Source organism: Dromiciops gliroides, chromosome 2, assembly GCF_019393635.1.
Source record: "Dromiciops gliroides isolate mDroGli1 chromosome 2, mDroGli1.pri, whole genome shotgun sequence".
NCBI classification, from domain to species: Eukaryota; Metazoa; Chordata; class Mammalia; order Microbiotheria; family Microbiotheriidae; genus Dromiciops; species Dromiciops gliroides.
Genome location: NC_057862.1, coordinates 250,123,741 through 250,148,494, shown reverse-complemented (window position 1 = coordinate 250,148,494; position 24,754 = coordinate 250,123,741). Strand labels below are relative to the sequence as shown.

General features: G+C 37.1%; 3 protein-coding genes across 6 annotated transcripts in view; 1 reads left to right on the top strand and 2 right to left on the bottom strand.

Moving 5' to 3' along the window:
• The window catches only part of SLC38A6 (solute carrier family 38 member 6), a 74,314-nt gene extending 67,063 nt beyond the window's left edge, over positions 1-7,251 (bottom strand). The window contains exons 1-2 of the mRNA XM_043982243.1: positions 6,849-7,251; positions 2,406-2,536 (exon numbers count right to left, since the gene is read on the bottom strand). Coding sequence (XP_043838178.1) covers positions 2,406-2,536; positions 6,849-6,983 — 266 coding nt within the window. The 5' untranslated portion in view covers positions 6,984-7,251. The remainder of the gene's footprint in view (positions 1-2,405; positions 2,537-6,848) is intronic.
• On the top strand, positions 5,973-17,271 carry TRMT5 (tRNA methyltransferase 5). 4 transcript variants are annotated; one of them, XM_043982240.1, is made up of 5 exons: positions 5,973-6,403; positions 9,326-9,978; positions 13,837-13,961; positions 15,769-16,444; positions 16,963-17,271. In XM_043982240.1, the coding sequence occupies exons 2-5, from the start codon at positions 9,489-9,491 to the stop codon at positions 17,046-17,048; spliced, it is 1,377 nt and encodes a 458-aa protein (XP_043838175.1). In that variant the 5' UTR covers positions 5,973-6,403; positions 9,326-9,488; the 3' UTR covers positions 17,049-17,271. The 4 variants fall into 4 exon arrangements, with proteins under 4 accessions (XP_043838175.1, XP_043838173.1, XP_043838172.1 ...); XM_043982238.1 differs by lacking the exon at positions 5,973-6,403 and adding an exon at positions 7,220-7,304; XM_043982237.1 differs by lacking the exon at positions 5,973-6,403 and adding an exon at positions 7,318-7,827.
• A 2,608-nt stretch (positions 17,272-19,879) lies between these two features.
• Positions 19,880-24,754, bottom strand: part of MNAT1 (MNAT1 component of CDK activating kinase) — a 236,553-nt gene continuing 231,678 nt past the window's right edge. The window contains exon 8 of the mRNA XM_043982241.1: positions 19,880-20,569. Within this exon, the coding sequence (XP_043838176.1) occupies positions 20,449-20,569 (121 nt within the window). The 3' untranslated portion in view covers positions 19,880-20,448. The remainder of the gene's footprint in view (positions 20,570-24,754) is intronic.

Here is a 24,754-nt window from a genome sequence, read left to right as displayed (position 1 = left end):
CTTGACCATGTTGTAAATATCAACGTTAATAAGTAGCCAAAAAAGGGGGTAAAGTTTCATGTAGAATTAGTCTGAGATAACAATTCACAGTTCTCTAAGAGTTTTAATGACTTGAAGAAAAAAAGAACTTTTATCAATCTTTTTTCAAATCACTAAAGTATTCAACATTATATTCAGAATTCATTATTTTTACCTACATTACATACACATACACATAATAGCAAAGAGCTGTGATTTTATCAGTGTGGGAAACTAAGCAGTGTGGAAACTCCTTCCATCAATGCAGATCAATCACTCATTTATAATTTATAGTCTTAAAGAACTGTCTGGGGCACTGAAGGATTAACTGATTCACCTACAGTCACACAACTAGTATGTGTCAGAAATAAGTCTTCGATCCAGATTTTCCTGAATCCAGTGCTGACATTTTATCCACTAATATATGCTATATCTCATATATTTGTATATGATGCCAAACTAAAGATACAACTGGTTTTCGGTTATTGGTTTGGTTTTTTTTTTTTTGCTTTGTTTTGTTTTGGGGTTTTTTTAGTGAGGCAATTGGGGTAAGTGACTTGCCCAGGGTCACACAGCTAGTAAGTGTTAAGTGTCTGAGGCCGGATTTGAACTCAGGTCCTCCTGACTCCAGGGCAGGTGCTCTATCCACTGCGCCACCTAACTGCCCACAACTGGTTTTCAATCTGATAAAATAAAATGTATGAAATCTAGATTTTATTTACTATGCTTTGTCTACAGTGTAGTTTATAATATTCCTGTTTCACAATAATGAAAACTAGTTGGTCTCTTATGAAAAGAAAATTGATTAAGAAAATTGAGCAATTAGTGTGAATTAATTTCCCTAAAAAATTAGAGGCAGAGAAAAAAAATTCTTAAATGGAATGGAACTACATTTCCAATGCTTTGTTTTAAATTCAAGACTAAGCAATGATTAACATTTGTTTCTTCAGGCAAAGCCTCTGTAATTAAGACTACTTGATTGGTTTCCAAAAGTGAAATATGTGAGATTGTCAGAGAAGATTACAGAGGAAAAGACTAGTAAGGAGAATATTATATACTTAATCTTCCTTTTTCAATTGATAAGTAATCTGAATGACTGAAAAAGCTTTGTTCACTTTAGCTAAAATGACACACAGAATGAATCAATACTTAAAGGTATGAGAGGGAGGGAATCAACTTTTTCATTAGGATGTTTATATTAGCCATATCTTTGGATTAAAATACAAGCTGCAGGGTAAAACTTTTGTTGTTGCTGTTGTTTTAGACAAGTAACTGCTTTAAATCAGATTCCATTAAACTAATAATGCATTTTTCTACTAAAATCCTATTTGTGGGGATGATTCGGAGCTCTTGAAGGCTATGCCAGCAGAGTATAAAGTCAAGCAGGTTCTAAAAAACTGGCAAGGTTTTGAATAACAGGCTCAGATTGTATGATTTTTGTTTAGTCAACTTAGCTAATTTAGGACAGGCTCATCAACCACAGGAATGGCCACTAGAAGATAATTGTTTTCATAAGTAGCTCACACACAAAAAACTACAGAGAAATAAAAGAGATTGATTTTCATCTGCATCAGTGGAAGAGTAAAATTTTAAAAAATTAAGGTAAAAAGTAGTGTTGAATTAAGAAGATTTTGTTAAATATGAAGATTTTAAAGAAGTAACATAAAGACCATATTGATCCACATGCAGCCTATCCCCAAATGCAGGCAGCACTCCTAAATAAAATATGGGCAATGACCAAGTCTCTTTAATTTACTTTGGCTACTATCTGACAGTGTCTTATATAAATGAACCTGTATGGCTAAGAATTGAAAATCAAAGGAATGTCCATCAACTGGGGAATGGCTAAACAAGCTATGATATATGATGGTGATGGAATATAATGATGCTATAAGAAATGACAAGCAGGATGACTTCAGAAAGGCCTGGAAAGATGTATAAAATGATGTATAGTGAAGTGAGCAGAACCTAGAGAACATTATGCAGAGACAGCAATATTCTTTGATGAAGAACTGTGAATGACTTGACTATTCTCAACAATACAATGATCCAAGTCAATCCCAAAGGACTATGGATGAAACATACTATCCACGTCCAAAGAAAGAACTGATATTGATGGAACTGCCTGAAGCATGCTATTTTTCACTTTCATTTTTTCTTTTAATCAAATTTTCTTGTACAAAATGACAAATATAGTAATGTTTAACATAATTATACACGTATAACTCATATCTGATTATTTGCCGAGTCAGGGAGGGGAGAAAGGAGCGAGGGAAAGAGGGATAAAAATTGGAACCCCAAACTATAAATAAAAATGTTTATTACCAAAAAAAAAAAATGAACCTGTAATTATTAATGACAATAGGAGTAAGTAAAAGAACACTTACCTAAATACAATAATACCTGTATTGGCCATAATGTATGCTAGACCAAGGATGCTACTTCCCATGATGGCATTCATTAAGTTAAACACTGAGAAACTAAAAGAAACGCCTGAGTATTCTTGAATTTGAGGCCCCTATAAGCAAAAAAAATTCAACAGTTTAAGTACTGGAAGTCAAACCTATCCAAGGAACTATTTCTATAAATATCCTAATTTATTCTTCCCAATATTTTCCCCAAAATGAAAAGGATACTATGGTACTTGGTAAAAATATGAAAAAGAATGCATGTTTTCTCTTCACTGGAGTTTACTGTATTGATAAAAAATATTTTAGCATACTGGAACTATTTATCCTAGTCTCTCAAGATGCCCCAATTCTATCCTGTCAGATATAACCATCTGAAAGGGGTTACATTTCCCTGCTTCTCCCTTCATCCCAACCCTTTGGGCTAATGGCCCAACGTATGACTATAAGTATTCTTTTTAGTACTGGAGGTTCTGAGATGGAGGACAATCACCTAAAACCAATTTGCCTCAAAACAAATAATTTCTTGGTGCCAGCTCACCAAATTTATATTGGTTTTGTTGTTTGTCTCCTTCTCACCAATTCTGAGGAATGAATAAATGAAAAAGCATTCAGTAAGTAGTTATTATATGCCAAGCACTGTCCTAAGCATTGGGGATATAAATAGAAAAAGCAAGACAGTCTCTGCTCTCAAGAAGCTCACATTCCAACTAGATCAGACAACACATAAAGGAGGGTTCAGTTTCACGGCAGATGGAAAAGCCAAGTGGTACTAAGTGTTTGGCAGGCAAAGTGGTCATGGCAGATGTTCCCTGACCAAGGACTGTTGGGAAAAGCTTAGTGGGTCCAAGGAACAGAGTAGAGTGAGGCTTTGGGCTACCTTCAGTATAGGTAGAGATGAGGGGGGCAGCACTGACTGAAAAAGGGTATTCAGTGTCTGGTGGGAAATATGCAATTAAGGTTGGGCTGAGGAAGGGGAAGATCCTTGGCTTCTGATCCTGGCAAGTTGTTAGTGGTACTGTTCCAGCATCATCAGATTACCAGTTGTTTCAGGAGAATTGGTTTTAGGTAAACCATTTTGAGGGCATCCATAAAAATGGAATGTGGATCATATTAAGGACTAGGACACAAAGGTACTAAAGAGCTCAGAGGAATGAAAAAAATCAATACAAACACGTTTAAAACAATGAAGTCTACCTTATTTATCATAGGATATGCTATAAGTAATTGCTAATATTATCTTAAGCTGGCATCTCAAAACCTAAGTAAATGTAAGGGAAGATGGTTAAGAGAATCAAAGAATTTCAGCTCTTCAAATATGATACTGGCCTACTTGAGAGTGTATTCTCTTAAAAATGATTTGGGTAATATATTCCCAGAAACCAAATATAACTTTTTTTGCAGGGACTTGAGATGAAGAGTCTGAGTCAGATGTCATGGCAATGTCTTTATACTAAACTTTAGGGTCTAGGAACTGTTAATGTTTCCATCAAGATTTTTTTTTTTTATTGAAGATAACTCTCTATTAGTAAACTGGTTTTGTCCCCTGCCTGTCTCATATGTGTGCATAAATCCACGTGTATGTGCCATGCGTGTGAACCTGTATGTAACAGCACTGGACTTTTGGAGAAGACTTGAGTTTGAGGCCCACTTCCACTGTTTATTATCATGTGACCAGAAATGGACAAGCCACTTCATCTCTCCTAGTCTCAGTGTTCTCATCTGTAAAAATGAATATAACACTACTTATTCCACTTTTCTCACAGGGTTGTTCTGAGAAAAGCATTTTGCAAAATATAAAGTGACATATAAATATGAGCTACTAATATTATTACATAAGAACTCCTCAAGTCGTATTACACAATTCAGCTGGAAAAAGAAGTATCTCATGATCCTACTTAAAGAGGCACTACTTCAATGGCAATGGAAATGGGAAGATGATTAAAAACAGTAACAAATAACGATGAATCACAGAACCCTAGGCCTGCTCATACCCATGCAGTCCCCCAAGCTTCCTTTTTTTTTTTTTTTGCTACCTAAAGTGGTAAAAGCCTTTATGTTGCAATGGAGTCTAAACTCTCCATATTTCTGAGTTGCTGAAAAAGAAAGGTTTGTTTTGTCTAACCCTGGTGCTGCTATTCTAGGTCACTTTCCTTGTTCATTCCCCATCTCTGGCCCTCTGGCAGTCCAGGAACAAGACCAGCTTCAGGCATTCTCTCTGGCTGTCCCCTATGCCTGGAATCCTCTCTCTCCTCCTCTCCACCTCTAGGTTTCCTTCAAGTCCCAGTAAAAATTCCACCTTCTACAGGAATCCTTTCTCAATCCCTCTTAATTCTAGTGGCTTCCCTCAGTTAATTATTTTATTATTCTGCATAAAGCTTGTATTTGTTTGCTTGTTCCCTGAGCATACCCCACCCACTCATTTGACTGTGAGATCCTAGAGGGCAGGGGACTATCTTTTGCCTTTCTTTGTATCCCCAGTGTTTAGATACATAACAGGCCCTTAAAATCCTACTTTGCTACAGATTTGTTCCAGAAAACAATCCTGTTTCACTCCTTTTCTCTTATGACTCTCCTCCACCCCCAAGTTTCAAGTCACACAACTATTAGGTAGTCTCTCAACATTCCTGGAGTCCACATTCCAAATCACAATGATCCTATCTTCTTCGATCCTATTTAGATAGGACTGTCAAATACTTATAACTCTAGCCCTGTAATTTTGGGACTGAGAATGAATTAAATCCAACAGGATCAAACTTTAAGACCAAGGGGTATGGGCAATCTAATCCAATTCCCTCATTTTAGAGATAGGGAAACTGGGACCCAAAGTGGTAAAAATAACTTGTGCAAGGTGTAATAGCCACTTCTGGTTTCCTCACTCCTGCTCCAGTGCCTTTCCCACTTAACAATTTCAGGCCCAAACATTCATTTAACACTCTACCCTATCCCCCACTTTAGAATGGAGAAGAGGTTTCTAGGTTTGCTTAAATAACTATTATCATTAGAGAATTTCTGAGTTGGAAGGAATTGGAAGACTATCTGATCTGGAGGGTTTAACCTTTTCTGTCATAGACCTTTTGGCAGTATAGTGAGGTCCATGGACACATCTCAAAATTTTAAATGCAGAAAATTAGACACAAAGATTTACAAAGGAAACCAATTATATTGAAATAAAGATGGATTTTCTTTTCCTCTTCCAAGTTCACAGATCATCTCCAGAATCCTAAATTATGAACCCCTGATCTAAACTAATATGTACCTCAACAAGAATGACCTCTACAACATTAATCGATCAATAAACATTTATTAAGCACCCACTATGTGCCAGGTACTATGCTAAGTGCTGTGGATAGGTTAAAAAAAAAGGTAAAAGACAGTCCCTGCTCTCAAAGAGCTTACAATCTGGGGGGGCGGGGGAGGGGGGGAATGCAGGCAAATAAGATACAGGATAAACAGGAAATAATTAAAAGAAGGAAACCACTGGAATTAAGAGGGGTTGAGGAAGGCTTCCTATAGAAGACGAGATTTTAGTTGGGACTTAACGGAAGCCAGGGAGGTCAGTAGTTGGAGCGGAGGAGGGAGAGCATTCTAGATACTGGAGAGTGTCAGAGAAATGGAGTGTCTAGTTCCTAGAACAGCATGGAGGCCGGTATCACTGGATCAAAGTATTTGTGTGACTTCTGAGGGTGTCATTTCAAAGTCTGTTTGAAAGCCTACCTCTGGTGATGTGGAATTTACTAATCAAGTCAACAAACATTTATTAAATCGCCCACTACGTGCCAAGCCAAAAAGGGCAAAAACAGGGTCTAAATGGGGGAGGCAAAATGCAAAAACCTATACGCAATAACTTGGGGGCAGTCTCAGAGAGAAAGCACTGTGATTAAGGACTGAGCGTGGGGGATTCAGGAAGACCATCTTTCAGGAGGCAGCGTTTTTGCTGGGACCTCAAGTCGGGGAATCCAGGAGAGAAAATGCCGGTAATGGGGAGTGGGGCGGCCAGTGAAAATGATCAGTCAGGAGATGGATGGAGCGTCCAGGGAGGGGGCCAAGTGTCCTGGACCGTTGAGTATTTGGAGGGGGAAGGAGGCGTCTTGGTGTGAAGAGCGCTATATGCCAAACCGAGGCATCTATTGGATGCTGGGGAGAAGGAATAGGGAGCCACTGGGCTTTACCAAATGGGGGAGGGGGCAGCGCTTTCCACCTGCGGTAGCTCCAAGGGGCTTCCCTTCCATCAGTGACACTTGTGGAGGTGGGGACCCGGGGTCTGGGGCTACCGGGAATCTTGGCGAGCCCCTCAGTTCGCGCAAGAACTGGGGGCTGAAGGGTCTGTCAAAGGGTCCCTCCGGGAAGGGGTGGGGTGAGTCCCGTGGGGGCTGACTCTCCTCCACCCCGGGCTCTTCCCGCCTCCCCGCCGCCACTCACGTTGCGGAGCAAGGGGCTCGACTCCTCTTGCTCCTTCTCTTCCTCCTCCTCCTCCGCGTCCTCTCTCTGCTCCTGCCGGGCGGAGACATACCAACCGCGATCGGCGGAGTTGATGCTCCCCCAAGACCTCTCCATGCAGCCTCAGCCTCCTCGTCCGCCTCCTTCTACTCCTTCAATCTCAGCGCCAGCCACGCCTCCAATCCCACGGAAGGACAGAACAGCCCTCTCGCACGCACGCGTGCACTTCCCGCAGCGGCCGCCGCGGGGCGATCCTCGGAACCCAGCTCTGTTTGGGGCTTGGGGGAGGGGAGAAAGAGGGAAGAGGGAGAAGTGAGCGCGATTTGATGACGTTTTTCTTTCGGTCAGCTCCCCCCTCCCCCAGCAGAGTGACAACGCCGTTGCGCCCCGGCCTCCCCTTGTGCTGGGGTTCTTCCTTTCTTTCCTCTGGATTATGAGGTGCGAGTGGTCCGGAACTAGAGGCGGGGAGCTGCCGGGGTTGGGGGTGGTGGCTGATGCAGGGGCACGGGGAAGGAATCAGGATCAGTGACCAGTGGGGTCTGGTTTCCTGGAGGTGATGAGAGGACCCGAGTATGACAACTGGTGGAACCGGGAAGTGGCCATTGACTGCTTCTATGCCTGCGCTTTTCTTATAATCTCGCGACGTCACCTAGAGGGTCAGAGGTCACAATTCTGTGTCTGCAGCATGGGCCCTCTCAGCCACGAGCATCCCGAGCCAGATGTTCCGAGCCAAAGACCTTACTTAGGTCTTTGATAGATGGGAGCTTTGGGATCAAAGTGTCATCTGGATTTAGAGTTGGAAGCAGAGGAAACTGGGACTCAGAGAGGTTCAGTGCTTTAGGTCACTAGCAGTAAGTGGCGGATCTGGAATTTGAATGAACTCCGTCCTCAGCCTACAAATCCAGCCTTCTTTCTATAGCACCATGCAGTGTTACAGTTTGCTTGTCTCAAGACACACTGGGTAGGGTGGCTGTGATGACGGTTTGTATTTTTTTTTTAAATAATAAACACTTTTATTTATAGTTTGGGGTTCCAATTTTTAGCCCTCTTTACCTTCCTCCCCTCCCCCCTCCCTGAGGTGGCAAACAATCAGATATAGGTTATACTTGTATGAGTATGTAAAACATCACCATATTTGTCATTTTGTACAAGAAAACTTGATTAAAAGAAAAAAAGTGAAAGAAAATGAAAACTAGCATGCTTCAGACTGTGTTCCATCAATATTAGTTCTTTCTTTGGAGGTGGATAGTATATTTCATGAGTAGTCCTTTGAGATTGTCTTGGATCTTTGTATTGTTGAGAATAGTCAAGTCTTTTAAAACTACGGAAATGTGAAAAGCTATTTTTAGAATTTTAGCCCTCCCACCCTCAGGCCCAGGCCCAGGCCCAATCTTTCTGAATGCTTAGAATTGTGGTGAATGCAAAATGTTAGTTCCATCGAGGACGTCTTGTCAGGAATAATAAACACAATTAAACAGGTTGAAAGAATTGTTTAATGGAAGTCATTGTTAAAATTGTGTAAATGTTACTTGGGGAGCTAGGTTTTGTTTTTTGTTTTTTGTTTTAATTCAAATGATTTTTAAACTTTCCCTTTTTAACAAGTAGTTAAGTTGATTGTTCTTTAATTTTTGGAGTTATTCAAGAGATAAATATATGCCTGCATTTTGTATTATTATTTGAGGGAAAATGAATTTTGTAAATACAGTTAATTTTGTACCATATTTATACAGTATATGTCCCTACTTAGTAAACTCCAGAGGCTCCCTGTTGCCTCCAGGATAAAATAGAAACTCCTCTTTTTTGGCTTTTAAATCTCTTCATGAGCTGGACTCATCTTATCTTTCCAGTTTTATTATGCATTACTCTTCTTTGATTCAATTTCTCCTTTACAGATCTTGTTTGTATGTAGTTTTTTGCATGTTGTTTTTCCTATTAGACTGTCAGTTCTCTGAGAAGAGAGAAAGACTAGGTTTTTGCCTTTGTATACCTAGCACTTGGAACAGTGCCTGGCACATAGTAGGTGCTTATTAAATGCTTATTGACTTTGATCCTGCCAAACTGGCTGCCTCTGTTCCTCACAAAAGGCACTCTGTCTCCTGTCTGATATGCATTTGTACCGGCTATACTGTGTACCTGAAATGTACTTCCTCCTCACCTCTGCCTCAGCATCTCTCACTTCCTTTAAGATGCAGTTCACTTTAATATCTTTTACATGAAGCCTTTCCTGTTCCCCCCAATTGTTAATGTCTTCCCTCTCAAACAATTTTGTATTCAGGTTTCTTGAGTGGGAGGGTTTGGGGTTTTTTCCCACTTTTATTCTTAACTACTTGTAAAGTAGTTCCCCTAGGAGCATCTGACCCAATGTGAGTTATGTCATATGGTTCCTTCTTGACTTTTACTTTCAGAAACAAGTATTACTGAATGATTTTGATTTTTTTTTGATTGATGTTTTTTTTCAGGATTTTGTGGAGATCACTCAAATACTTGGGATTTCTGAACACATATCATTATAGAATAATTAAATCAAATTCACAGATTCCTTTCACTTGGATATCACTGGCACCAAGTCTTCATAAAACACTGGCTTTTTATTTGAATGGTCAAAGAAACAGATTCTCTACAATGCCAGAAATAGACAAGAATGAAATTGACCCTGAATTTTATTCCCCACCTTCTCAAGTTCGCGGAATGACAAAACTTGATAGAACTGCATTCAAAAAAATAGTTATTATTCCAGTACTTAAAGTGAGGCAAGAAATGGTAAATAAATTAGTGAAATCACTTAAAAAGGTACTGCTACAACGTCCAGGCATAAAACGTGTGATTGATGATCCGAAGGATGAAGGAAATAAACTTGTTATGCTGGATCCTTATAAGATAGTTTCTGATGATTCCTTTGAAGAATCTGAACGTCTTCTTTTAAAAGAGCTTAATGTTAACCCCCAGATCTCTTCATTTAGTTTGGAGCTAACTTATGAAAACTTTAAGACAGAAGAAATCTTGAGAGCTGTGCTTCCTGAAGGTCAAGATGTAACTTCAGGGTTTAGCCGAATTGGACATATAGCCCATCTGAACCTCCGAGATCATCAACTACCGTTCAAACAGTTAATTGGTAAGTACAGCATAGAAAAACTTGGGTTCAGTGTGTAAGTTCCAATTTTGTTTATGTAAAGTCTAGAGAGGCAACATGACAGCGAATGGGAGGACTGTTCCCAGAAAGACATGGGTTCAAGTGCTGCCCAGGAGGATATAGACTAGCTATGTCATTTAACCTTTATGTCTCAGGAAGTTTTCTAAGATTCTAACTTACAAAGGAATAGAGGATGTGTATCTGTAGAGGGAGTTTCCACATTGGGAGTCCAGTTCCATTTCTCTCATCACACACAGATTTCCCCCCTCTCTGGCAAATTAATGAAATCAAAAGTCTGGACCAAAAACAAAAGTTATTTTACAGGTTCCAGGTTATAGGGGGAGGAAATTTTCCCATTTTAAGTTTAGGTTGTGTTCTGAACTGTATCTACTCCATTTAAAAAGCTATTTAGAACACCCTCTCTCAAAGATTTATATATGAACAAGCTTAAATGTCTGCTTAGGGTTTTATGACTTTATTACCTTCACATGGGACTTAGAAATTATTTGCTCTTCCAGAATTCACTGGTTGGCATATTGCAACAAGGGCATTGTTGGTACTTAGTGATTATTGGTCTATAGGGCTAAGTTTAGATCCTAGGTTTTGTGAATTTTGGATTTAGGTCTGAATACAAATTATTGTTGTATATTTTCCTATGACTATAGATCTAAATTTTTGGTTAGGTTCATTATTCCCTGGCTACTCATCCTGATTAGCCTTATAATTAATATAACACTAATTTGTTGGAGAAGGGGGTAAAGAATTAATAGTGTAAATATTAAATATCACTTGCATTCCCCCAGGCAGGTTAATTTTTTTAGATGTAGAATAATTATTAATAGGTATAGGTATTATGTTCTTCTTTAAAATGTAACTCCAGTGTTTTGTTCAGGCAAGACTTGTGAATTCTGTTTTATGTTTTTCTTTTCCTTTATTTTTAATGATAAGGATTGCTATTTGAATGGTATGATCAGAATATTGAATTCTACAAGCAGATGTTATATAATTATGCACAAACCCCTTCTGACATTCCTTTTTCATGATGTTTCCGTTCCCTCAAATAGGAACTTTCAAATTCTCAGAAATATTTTTAAGGAGTAAGCATAGTGGATAGAAAAGGCTGAAAGTCAGTTCAAGTTGCAACTCTGCTACATATTGGCTATTTGACCCTAGTCAAATCACTTAACTTCTCAGTGCCCTGGATTACTCTCTAAAACAGTTTTCAAAGTCTCCTTTGTAGGCTCCATTATAAACTCCTTAACCATAGGCATTCTCCAGGACTCTTTCTCTCTTTATTTATCTATATACTCTCTCAGTGACCTCATCAATTCCCATAGGTTTAATTATTATCTCTATGCAAATGACTCACAGATTTAGGTCTAGCCCTAATCTCTCTCCCTTGAGTTATAGATCAGCTTCACCAGCTGTCTATTTGATATTTCAAACTAGATGTCCTAGAGACATCTCAAAATCACCATGCCCAAAACTCTTCATTTTTCTTCCCTCCCTTCCCTCAACCTATTCCTCTTCCAGATTTCCCTATTTCTGTTGAAGGCACTTGCTTTCTTCCCATATCTCAGGTTCATAACCTTGGTATCATACTTCATCACTCTTCTGTACCCCACATAGTCAGTTGCCAAATATTACCATTTTTACCTCTACTTCTTAACCCATTTTCTCTACTAACCTAGCTACCACTTTCTTTCAGGTTTCATTTCTCACCTAGATTATTGCAATAACCTTTTAATTGGTCTCCCTTATACAACTCTCTTCCCACTGTAATCTAGTTTCCATCTAATTGCCACAGTGAATTCTTTACATGCAGATCTAATCATGTCACCTCCCCTATTCAGTCAGCTACAGTGGTTTCCTATTGCCTTTACGATAAAATAAAAACTGCTCTTTAGCTTTTGAAATCCTTCACCACCTGGCCTCAGCCTATCTTTCTAGTGCCATTATTGTACATTACTCCTCTTCCTGTACTCTTGTCACACAGCTCAGATGGCCTGCTCTCTGCCATCTCCCATCTCTGGGCCTTTGCACTGGCTGTCCCTCATGCCTAGAATATATTACTTCCTCACCTCCACCTCATGTGACTCTGTTTTCCTTCAAGGGGAAGCTCAAACATCACCTTCCTCCTGAAATCTTTCCTGATGCTCCAACTTATTAGTTAGGGAGTGTTATTCTCTTCAAAATTATTCTTTATATATCTGCGTTCAAAAGAGAAACCCCTTTAGAATGTAAATTCTTTGTGAGTTGGAATTGCTCCATTCTTTGTATCCCCAGGGTCTGATAAAAGGTAAGCACTAAATAAATCATGTTTGATTGCTCTACACGGATGAAGTATCCTCACTGGGAATTGTCCACACTAGTGATGTCGGAGGTTCTGACCAGCCCTACCCCACTCCCAAGAAAATTCAAAGATGTAATCATTGTTCTTCAGCTTTGGGGGGGGGGTTCCCCCCATAAATTTCATTCTTCATCTCAAGCTAATCTGATACCTAAGAAAGAAGGCAAAATCAGAGCTTTTGCCAATTTATATTACAGTACTGAAAGATTCATAGGCAGATTATTATAAGATAAAGTATTCGATTTGAATTTCAACTACATTATTGCTCATTTGTATTATTGATTATTTTCATTAGATTTTAAAATCAGATTCTCTTTTACGTCTCAGGGTGGTATTTTATAGGTTTCTAAAGTAATGTTGAAAAAAAATAAAAGGAAGGAAACATGCATATAATAAGTACCTACTATATGCCAGACACTATATTATCTCATTTGATCCTCACAACAACCCTGGTAGGTATGTGCTATTGTTATCTCCATTTTATAACTGAGGAAACTGAAGTAGACAGAAGTGAAGTGACTTGCCCATGGTCACAGGAATAGCAAGTGTCTGAAGTGGGATTTAAATTTGTCTTCCTGACTCCAAGCCTAGAGCTCCACCCACTGCACAGACTTCCTCTTTTATTGACTAAAAGGATTATAATTGTTATACTAATTAACATTATAATTATGTATAATATTTAATTGTAAATAATTATTTTTAAAATGGATATATTTATTGTTTGGATCTTATATAATGGCAAGTAAAACATTGTGGGTAGAAAGCAGCACTTTAAATAAAGAAGACCTGACTCCAAATTCCCAAATCCAGCATCTGACAAATAATTGTTTTGTGACCCTGAGCAAGTAATTTAATGTATATGATAAGACTATGATTTGTAAATCTGCATTGCTGGATGGAGAAAATTCTGTATACCAATGAAATCACAGATCTGGACTGCCATCCTCCCCCCCCAAAAAAAAAAAAATTATAGTTACACAGAGCCAAAGACCCAAATATTTCTTTTATTTGGAAACATTTATTTTCTTCACAAATATTTCCAAAACGAACATTTGCCCCCACCCTAACCCTAACCCTAATTTTTGTTGATACTTTCAAAGTCCGGCTTCTGCTGTGGAAAAAAAAAAAAAGATTTTTTAAATTACTGAGGCTATTAGCCCCAGTGGCACGAGATTTGTATAATTACATTCTTTCAACACATTCTAGATGCAGTTTTTTTTTGTTTCTTTTGTTTGGTTTTTTTAGTGAGGCAATTGGGGTTAAGTGACTTGCCCAGGGTCAAACAGCTAGTAAGTGTTAAGTGTCTGAGGTCGGATTTGAACCCAGGTACTCCTGACTCCAGGGCCGGTGCTCTATCCACTGCGCCACCTACCTGCCCCTAGATGCAGTTTTAAGGAAAATATCTTTACATTTTTATATATGGAGTTTCTGACTTTATTTAATAAACATGAAAGAAAACTGACAAAAACATTTTCCCCATTCTTTTTCAGGCCAAGTTATAATTGATAAAAACCAAGGCATCACTTCAGTAGTAAATAAGATCAATACTATTGACAATATTTATAGAAATTTTCAAATGGAAGTGCTATCTGGAGAGGAGAACATGATAACCAAGGTATTCTCGTTTATTGTGTTAAGTCAATCAAAGTAGCTTGATTTAAAGGAATAAACTAAGTTTTTAAAAATAAGAATACATTTATTAATTCTTTCAACCATTTACTCTATTATATTTCAACACCCTGGCAATGTTGAGTAAGTTTCAACTTGCCCCTTCTAGCATTAAAACAGCTTATGTTTACTAAAACTCTTATAGTACATTTTATTTCCATTTATTAATTTTTTGATATGACAATTTCTTTGCTATACATGCTATACTTTTAATTCAGTACCTTAAATTCTTAGAGAGGTGCCAAGTTAAATGGCTTCTGGAAACACATTTTCTCTTATTTTAAGTACTAAGTGTGTGCATATTCTTCACTTTTTTTTCACTCCTTCAAGGAATAAGCAATTTTGTTTTCAGAGACAGAATCTACCAGTATGCCTCTGGGAAGTCTTTTTGTATTTACAGGTAGGACTGAATGATTTTCATAGACAAAGATTACTCTGGTTTTATTTTAAAAACCATATTTAGTGGGAAAATACTCTTGTTTAAATCATTTATAGTCATTTGAAATATATTTACTTTCCCTTTAAATGCTGAAATCTTTTGATGTTAACCTTTGAATGGTTGATTAGTCAAGTTAGCTTTTTGCCATAGAATCTCATGCAGTAAAATCACATTTGTATTTCCTATTGTCATGTCTTAGTAAGATAATTCCTTAAAATGAGAGATCAAAAGTTAGATTTTATTAAAGTTGACTAAAGCAAAAACTATATGGCAACTAACTCAGAAAAATGAGACGGTAGTGGAAGAATACTAAACATTCAATGGGGAGTTTTTATAGTTTTGTTTTGTGTGTGTTTTTTTGTGAGGCAATTGGGGTTAAGTGACTTGCCCAGGGTCACATAGCTAGTAAGTGTTAAGTGTCTGAGGCCAGATTTGAACTCAGGTCCTCCTGACTCCAGGGCCAGTGCTCTATCCACTGTGCCACCTAGCTGCCTGAGAGTTTTTATAGTTTTGATATCATTTGTCTATGACAATTCCAAAGCGGTGTCACAGGTGGTTCAGTTAATTTTTCCTCAGGTCTTAATATCATCTGCAGTTTAATTTGCTCAAGATAAGTTAAACTTGGCAAAGGGAAGAAAGCATGAGAAAAATTAGTTCACCTGATCAGTTCCTTACATTGATTGGTTCTCATTATCTTACATTTATATATCATCTAAAATTTCCAGCTCTGTGTCCCAGCCACACAGATTCCTAAACTTAAAACCAGCAAAGCCCCAAAGTAACAAAGTGTGCAAACCGCACAATGGCTCTGAATTGAGTCTTTTCATTTTTAACATTGTTCCCATTGCCTCCTTCTTACAGACAAAAATCCAAACTATGGAGGTGACTTTGTTTTCTGGGGTTGATAACTGCAAAATAACTATCTACCATGAAAACTTGTGTGGCATGTTGTTTCAGGTTATAGGTTTTCTCCTTCCATCTGGTTGTATATAAGAACATAATTAAGCTAGTCTATTGGCCTATCTAAAAAATTCCTTATGTGACTGGGAAGCACTTTATGGCCCTTTAGGATAAAGGTGGGAAAACCATTTGGCTTTGAAGAGATGGCTTTTCTCAAGAAAGCCTAATGCAAGAAATTAACTAGTCTCAAGGATATTATAAACATTGGTTTCCTAATTAAATCTGTTTTGAATGCATTTCTCTTTGCTCTTAGCTTTAGCATTTAAGAATACTTATAAATGACCAGTCCTTTGCAAATATTTACATATCAGTGTCAAGAATTTAGAAATAACCTAATTAACCAAAATTTTTTCAGGTTCGAGAAAACAACTATACATATGAATTTGATTTTTCAAAAGTCTATTGGAATCCTCGTCTCAGCACAGAACATAACCGTATTACAGAACTTCTCAAATCTGGAGATGTTTTATTTGATGTTTTTGCTGGAGTTGGGCCTTTTGCCATCCCAGTAGCAAAGAAAGACTGCACTGTATTTGCCAATGATCTCAATCCTGAATCCCATAAATGGCTGTTGCACAACTGTAAACTAAACAAAGTGGACCAAAAAGTAAAAATCTTTAACCTGGATGGTAAAGAATTCCTTCAAGGACCAGTAAGAGAAGAGCTAATGAAGCTGGTGGAACAACCATCAAAGGAGAGACAACCATCTGTGCACATAGTTATGAATTTACCAGCGATGGCTATCGAGTTCCTCAGTATTTTTCGTTGTCTTTTAGATGGACAATCCAAAAGCAGGAAGCTTCTTCCCACAGTGCACTGTTACAGTTTTTCCAAAGCTGATGATCCTGCCAAAGATGTTCAACAACGAGCTGAAGCTTTGTTAGGTGCTTCTTTAAAAGGATGCAGTTCAGTTCACCTTGTAAGAAATGTGGCTCCTAATAAGGAAATGATATGCATCACTTTCCAGGTCCCAGCTTCTGTGCTCTATGAGAACCAGCAGATGAACCAAGAGGAACAATTTCCGAAAGCTGGTATGGCTAAGTTAACATGTTTTACACTTAGCTTTTCTAGCAGCCATCCCTTTCATTTGGTGATAAAGACGTTAGATTGTTTTTTGCTTGCTATTCTTTTCATCTGCATTGTTGTTTATCACATTTACTGTTTCTTAAAGTACAGTAATATAATGTTATATTCATATGCCCCAGTTTTTTTAGTCATTCCCCAATCAGTAGAAATCTATTTTGTTTTCATTTGCTACCACAAAAAAATGCTGCTACAAGTATTTTAATGTATAAAGAGCTTTTCTTTTGTCAGTGACACCCTGTCCCCTTTGGTATATGGAATCTTTGGATCAAAAGGTTTTGATATTTTAGCTACTTTATGTACATAATTTAAAATTGCCTTGAAGAATGATATACCAGTACACTAGTGTTTTTGTCTTTCCACAATCCCTCCAACATTGACTATTAAAATTTTTTGTCATTTATTAATCTTGAAGTCAGTTATTTGAAATGTTACCTAACATAAGTCTATTTGGTTTTTGTTACAGAAAATCTAGAGGAACCTCCTTTTAAACGCCAAAGAACAAGTAAAGCATCATTGGAAGAACAATCACAAAATGGTTCAGCAACATGATCAGAAATATTTTCTACTTCCCCATCTATCTTTTGTGTCACTAAAAGCAATTTGTAATTCCCTAAATAAAGCTCATATATCACTGTAGTATTGGGACTAGTTTTCCCCTGCCTTTTACAGCAGTTTTGAAGATTATCAGAATGACATCTTAGTTGCTAAATTATAAAGGTGATTAAATCTGCTTTCACAAGTTGTTGAAGAAAAGTTTACTTTTTCTTTTAGGGAGAAAGACCATGAGGACTTTGATGACTTAACTTCTCTATCACAAACTGTAGGAATCATCCTTTTCCCTCAGTGTTCCAGTCTTTTCAAGTCATACTTCTTCCTTGTAATGAGAATCATATCCAATAACAGGATTTACCCTTATTATGAAGATCAAAGCAGTACCATAGTATAACCAATAGTGTCATATGGCACAGAAAGGTTAAAGATTTCTTTAAACAGTCCCTAGCTTTAGTAATTAGTGAGTCATTAGTGAACTTAGAGAAAGTTATTTCAGATGGAGGACATCAAGGGACAGAGGGATGAGTACAGAGAGAAGGCAGTTAAGTATAGAGGACTCTAAAAAGTTCAGCAGTGAAAGAAGGGAAGTGAATAATAGTTTTAGTTAAGGAACAGGGTCAAGGAAATGCCTTTTAGTCTAAAGGAGACTTGAGCATGATGAAAATCAACAGGAAGTACTCAGAAGAGGGAGAGATTGAAGATAAATAATAAAGGAGAGATAATTGCTAGAACTATCACAGAAAAGAAGGGAAGAAATGGGATCAAGGGTACAGGTGAATAGTATAACAATGACTAGGAGGACCACCTCTTGAGAATAAAGGATACTGAGAGTAGGAGATCGGTAGGAGTTCATAGGGCTTCAGTCTGTAGAGGTTATCTGCTCAGGGGATGGGATATAATTGAGGAATTTAGGGCTTGAATAAAGATAAGAATTAGAATAACTGCTGTGCAAAATATAGAAAGGACTAAAAGCACTGCTTTTTAGCACTGAGGGTCCAGTTGAAAGTACACACTATAAGTAATAGAGGATCCAATCAACATGGTTTCATATTTCCTCTTTATTGTTCTTTTGGCCATTTAGAAATGCCATTTAGGAATATAGGCCAAGGCAGCAAATGATGTAAGTTACCAAGGGATAAAGGTTACCAGCACAGAAAGGTCAGTAGAGCATGGGATTTGAAGATGAGGGCATCATTGAAATGGTTGAGAGTTAATTTAACTGAACATTAAACATGTCTCCTACAGGCAAGGTACTGTTAAATGGTTAGAGAAGAAAGTGAGGCCAGAACAAGAGGAAGAAATAAAGGGACCAAAGGTCACTATTAGGTGAGGAACAGATTTAGCTCAAGTAGAATTAAAGAGACAGAAGAACAAAATTCTAGTGAGAGAAGAGTTTCAGAATTCAGGATGTTGGAGGAGCATTTAATAAGGTCTAAGATTACCCTTATGAATGGCTGAAATAGAATGAAGATGAAGGTCATAGAAGTGTCAGAATGTGTTAGGGAAGTGAGCAAGCATCTCATTTGAAAGCATTTATGAAGTTATACCCTGATATTAATAATCTTAATTAGGAACTTAGCAGCCATGAAAAGGGGACAAGAAAACCCAGAAAACTGGGTTTAGAAAATAGGAATCCAAGCCCTACTTTTAATTTTCATTAATTGTATAACCCTGAACAAGCTCTGTGTCTGTTTCCTCGTAGACATGACATGAAATCGCTAAATGCTACATGTTAACCCCCTTAAGGGATTGTGAATATATGTGAAAACAGACTCCTTGAGATCACCTAGTCCCTAGCTTCTTGAACTGTGGGGTCATGATTCAATATGGGATCATGTAAGTGAATGTGGAGGGTCTTGAAAAATTTGGCAACAAGATACCTATATACTCAGAGTCACATAAAAAGTTCTTGAGTGAAAAGGGGTCACTAGTGGAAACCGTTTAAGAAACTCTGATCTAATCTCAACATCCCCCCCGCCCTCCTTATTTTTACACTTAGGTCCAGAGAATTCAAGTGACTTGCCCAAAGTAGGGCAAGTAGCAAAGCTAGGAAAGACCCAGGTACTAGGACTCAAAAGGTCCTATTTACTATGTGATACATTCCACAAATATAATATTTTTACAATTTCACATTAGATTTTGACCAGTTATACCTGTTAGTGCCTATTTTAATGGCAACTTAACAAGAAATCCTTCAGTTTTCTTAAACTACAGGAAACATTAACTGACATTAAGAAAGGCAGCATGATGCTATAGAAATAGCAATGGATTTATAATGAGAAAATTTGCGTCTCAGGTCCACCAGTTACTAGCTAACTAACATGGCCAGTTCAGTTCACTTTTCTGAGCTTCAGTTTCCTTATCTAAAGAATTAGTATTATTACAATAATAGGGTAGTTGTGGGGCATTTTATAAGTATACAGTGCTAGAAAAATTCAGCTATTGTTATTTGTTCAGATGCTTCAAATGTTTTTCCTATCTGGACCAAAGAAAGCCCTTACAAGTTATTCTACAAATTACAAAATCTCTTGTAGAATGAAAATTTTTTAAAGTCCATAAGAAAACACACATGCTCAGTGCAATGTTCAAAAGGTAAAATTTCACTTAAAATAAATCCAGTCTCCTGGGATTTGTTATAAGATTTTTTCATGTTAGGTGAATGGTGCTATTTATGTATTCAATGTTAAGATGTGGCTTTAATTTTACCATTGGTAAAAAGCTGTGTCTGCTCTGGATTATCCCGTTTAAGCCCTGGCTCACAGCTAAGGGACTGACTGTAACACCTTAATCAAACTTTGCCTTACTTTCCATAGTAGAACAGGCATTAAAGCTTTAATTTAGAAAAAGTAACATTATCACAGCTCAGATTTTACTTGCCACATCCTGCTGGTAGAAGGAAATAAACTCGCTTGTCTGGACTAGTATTGAGAAGACACTGAAGGAAAAAATTTTTATGAGGCGAAAGAATAAACTTGAATATTGACTTAATGTTATAATCAAAATGGTATTTAAATACATTTTCAAATAAAACACTAATAAGAATAAAACCATAAAACAATATAAAGTCTAGCTTTATTTTTAAAAATTTACAAGTCTCTCTTTAAACCTCAAGTATACATGGCTGAATTATTCATATCTTCTATTAGATATGGCTTATTGTTTCAATTCCTCTCCAGAAAACACAAGTAAAAATGAATTTTCTTCCACAAAAATGCATCTTCCAATTACATGACACCGTGTCCTGACTTTAATTCATATAGCTACCCTGAGCGGCCACACTCAGATTGAGTTGTACTGAGTGTGGTGGTCATTTGGCCATTTCATCTTTGTTTTATTTGGGCTTGCTTCTGGTTCCACTCCAATTTCTAAGCCTCCCAAACTGGTAAGTAATTGCAGGTTAACTGTATGGCCAGAAAAGTCCACTGAAAGCATCTTGTAAGGCTCGGTGGCACGCCAGAGAAGAAGTGTAGCCTCCAGCAAGATCCTGTGGTGAAGCAGCTCGGACATGATTTAGATATCTGAAAGAAAAAATGATAAGTTTATATAAAAAGTACAAAGCATTAAAGACATTTTTTAAAAGCAACTAATTAAATACTGAGTTACTGAATCTTCAATATGTCATAAGTAATTTTCTAAATGTGAAAATCCATAGCGAGTATACCTATTATTTTACTGGTATGGGAACTTCTGTGTGAGGAAAGTCCCTCTACCTCTGTAGGTCAGCACCAACAGATTAAATGCCATACATCTTCTAAAATCCACAGAACCCTGGGTTCTATGAGACTTGTATAGGGATTCCCTGAAAGCAAATGTGTCCATGTCGGGCATGTTTAAATTCTATCTGCTAAATACCTCCACACACTGCCACAACAAAGTTTACTGGGGGTAAAGGTATTACTGGGGAGTCTGATGCATGAGAAATGATCAAAGTGTTTCCAGTCTCAGAAAGTTTAAAAATGTGCCTATGGAGCAGGATAAACCAGCTATTTATCTTACATGGGCTACCAAATCACTAGAAGCCGAACAAAAGCTTTACCACATCTGAAACAGTAACTTTAAAATGTTAACAATTTACATGCCTTCATATGTTCCTAAACTGCTTGCATCTAGTCACCAGCCCAGTCTTCACTTTCCTTTCCCCATTCCTTCAATGAGAAAAATACTATCTTAACTTCAATAGTTGTAAAGTCATGAACAGACTCAAGTACCCCAGTAGAATGCTTGTTAACCTTCAGAAGTCAAATTGTCACAAATGAGAACAGGTTTCACAGTTACCAAGCAAAACCACTGAGCTTAAGCTCACTATTTTGATTCATCACATCTTGGTCTAACGTCATTCTACCTCTGGTTTGGCAATTCAAGCACAAACCTGCACTGTGCATATGGCTTTGTAAGTTAGCCTGAGAAAGCTAAAACAGCTGCACTGCTGGCAGGAAAACACAGGATCACCAGTAAAATATTCAAAACTGTTGCATCTTTTCATTTATGACTGCACTGTTTCCATAAAGAGTATATAAAACAGTTCAGCTTTTATAGGTAAAATGTAATAAACCATTATCCTCATTTATGCCATCAATGTGAAAAAGTTTATTTTCAAATGATTAATTATAGCTTGAAAACAGTATTTCTTGCTTAATAGCTGTACCAGGGAAATGAACAATATTTATTTCTATGTATGAATTAGTCCTAAGACATTTGATTCTTAGTACCAAACTCAGGTAAATTTAGGATTACTCTTTTGCATATCAAAGAATATTAACTTCCTTTTCTTGTATTCATTTATATCAAACATACCTGAAAATGGAATAAAATAATGACTTTTAAAAAGAATTAGGATAATTACATTTAAAGTTTATTATGCTCTTGAACAGCACACATTATTTTTGATGTTTTCAACCTATTTTCATGCAATTTACTTTAATTCCAAATTTTTAAAAAACCAGTTTGTTGTTGGCATTCAACTGCGGTCTTTTATTTTTAAAGTAGCTAACCTTAATGTTCTTAAACCCTTTAATTATTGTGGTATACCAAAGCATTTTAAAGGATCGGCCACACTGAAACCACACAATGAGAATTGAGTGTTTTGCCTACTTTTCCACATTATCCACATCTGTGTTGTTTTAATTCCTTCATGACTATTACACAAGTACATCTCTGAACTGAATTCCTGGGGTTTCTGGCAGAGGTCAGTATCATTTCACATACACCTTCACAAAAGCACCAGGAAGAAGTCTTTGCCAAGTCTATTTCCAAAAGTCAAGCCCAGTTGAGTTTTGGAACCTGTAGATAATTGCTCTGACTGGTTGGCAAATTCTAGCATATACTGTCTATTTCTCATGGCTTTATTTTAGGTACCTGTAAATCTTATAAGCAGAAACCAGGAAAAAGAAGTTTGCTTATTTTGATGTATAACTTTTCACATACCTTTTTTTTTTTTTGTGGGGCAATGGGGGTTAAGTGACTTGCCCAGGGTCACACAGCTAGTAGGTGTCAAGTGTCTGAGGTCGGATTTGAACTCAGGTACTCCTGAATCTAGGGCCGGTGCTTTATCCACTGCACCACCTAGCTGCCCCCACACATACCTTATTTTTAATAAAAGTAAAAGAAGCCAAGATAAAAAAAAAGATATACTTTATTATATTATTTCTGAACATGGCAAAATTAACCATGTATTCTCAAAATCTTTATTTCAGATACTTCTGCTTTAGAGGGCATTGCTGCCCTGAGTTATACTCTAGAGGAAGTATTTTTTCCTCTTAGTTGAAAGATAATCTTCTGGGGGCAGAAGCTAACTGCATTTTTTTCATTGGAGGGTAGAAAGGAGGCAGATTTTCCTTGAACTGAGATTTCTCACATTGCCGCTTCTTGTTAAAATAACCAGTTTTTCCTTCCAAACCAGGAAGTGTAATTTACACTTAAAGACTTAACTATTTTGTAACAAAATATTTCTCTAATATTTTTGTTTTACCAATGCCCTTTCTTTAAAAAACTTACTTTTTAGATATAAAAGGGTGATATAGGAAAATTAGGGAAGCATAAAAAAAAATTACCTAGTAAATCTATGAATAGGAAGAGTATGTAGCCAAACTAGGAGATATAGTGATCATGGGAAGTAAAATGGATAATTTTAATTACATGAAAAAAAGGGTTTTGTTTTGTTGGTTTTTGGTTTTTGTCTTTTTTTGCTCTAACAAAACCAATGCAGCCAAAATTAGAAAAGCAGGGACCTGGGGGACAAAGGTGTCATTTCCCAAATATATAGAGAGAACTCATCCAAATTTATAAAAATAATAGCCATCCCCCAGATGTTAAATGGTCAAAGGATATGAACAGGCAGTTTTTAGAATAAGAAATCAAAGCTATTGAGTTATGAAAAAAGGTTCTAAATCACTAATACTTAAAATAAATGCAAATTAAAACAACTTTGACATACCACCTCATACCCAACAGAATGGCTAACATGACAGAAAAGGAAAATGACAAATGCTGGAGGGGATGCAGGAAAACAGGTACACTAATGCACTGTTGGTAGAGCTGTGAACCAGTTCATTCAGGAGAACAGTCTGGAACTATGCCTAAAGAGTTATAAAACTACATATCATTTGACCCAGCAATGCCATTCCTAGGTCTATATTCTGAGGAGATAAAAGAAAAGGACCCACCCATATGTAACAGTTCTTTTTATGGTGGCAAATAAGTGGAAACTGAGGGGATGCCCATTAATTTGGGAAGTGCTGAACAAGTTGTAGTGTATGATTGTGATAGAAAACTATTGTGCTATTTTAGAAACTCCTGGTCCTGATGGATTCACAAGAGAATTCTATCAATGATTTAAAATATTTATATTAAATTTCTCTGATAAGGGTTTGGTATCCAAGATATATAATACTTAATAAATACATATAATACTAATAGTCATTACCCAATATATGTGATCAAAAGATATGAACCATTCTCAAAACAATTGCTAAGTATTCACAACCACATGAAAGAATTCTCCAAAACACTAATAATAAGAGGATTGCAAATCAAAACAACCCTGAACCTGCAAATTGTCAAAACTGGTAAAAGTCGATGTTGGAGGGATAATGGAATGATAGGCATGTTAATACATTGTTTGGGAGAGCTGTAAAACGGCACAGCCATTCTGGAAAGCGGTTTGGAATTGTGTGAATAAAGTGACTGAAATGTCTCTAATTTAAATCAGAGACTCCATTACTAGGTATATGCCAAGAACGTCATCAATAAGAAAAGGGTAACCATGTATTCCAAAATATTTTTAACAGAAATTTTTGTGGTAGCTAAGAATTGGATTCAAAGTAGCTGACCATTAATAACAGAATAGCTAAATCAATTATGGTACATGAATATAATAGCATATTAGTGTTCTATAAGAAATTATGTATGTGATGAATACAGAGAAACACGGAAAGATCTATGAATTGTTGCAGAAGTAAGCAAGCAGCAGAAAATAATACACATAACAACTACAACAATGTACATAAAAAGAACGACACACCAAAGAATCAAGAAGAACTGGGAGGTTCATTGGTGCACAAGTTTTTGGACTTTTTCCAATGTATTTATCCGTTGTGCTGATTTTTCCCCTTCTCTAAAGAATACTATTTGTTAAATGGGATGGCTCTCTAAGAGGTGGAGGGGTTAGGGAAAGGGATAACTATGATGATGTAAGAAACACAAGA

What these genes read in the sequence shown, in the direction of transcription:
- TRMT5 (XM_043982237.1), top strand. Translation starts at nt 7,742, where the DNA reads ATGAACTCCGTCCTCAGCCTACAAATCCAGCCTTCTTTCTATAGCACC. An exon ending in ACCGTTCAAACAGTTAATTG is followed by an intron (nt 9,979 to 13,836) that starts GTAAGTACAGCA and finishes ATTCTTTTTCAG; the next exon opens with GCCAAGTTATAATTGATAAA. An exon ending in AGGAGAACATGATAACCAAG is followed by an intron (nt 13,962 to 15,768) that starts GTATTCTCGTTT and finishes AAATTTTTTCAG; the next exon opens with GTTCGAGAAAACAACTATAC.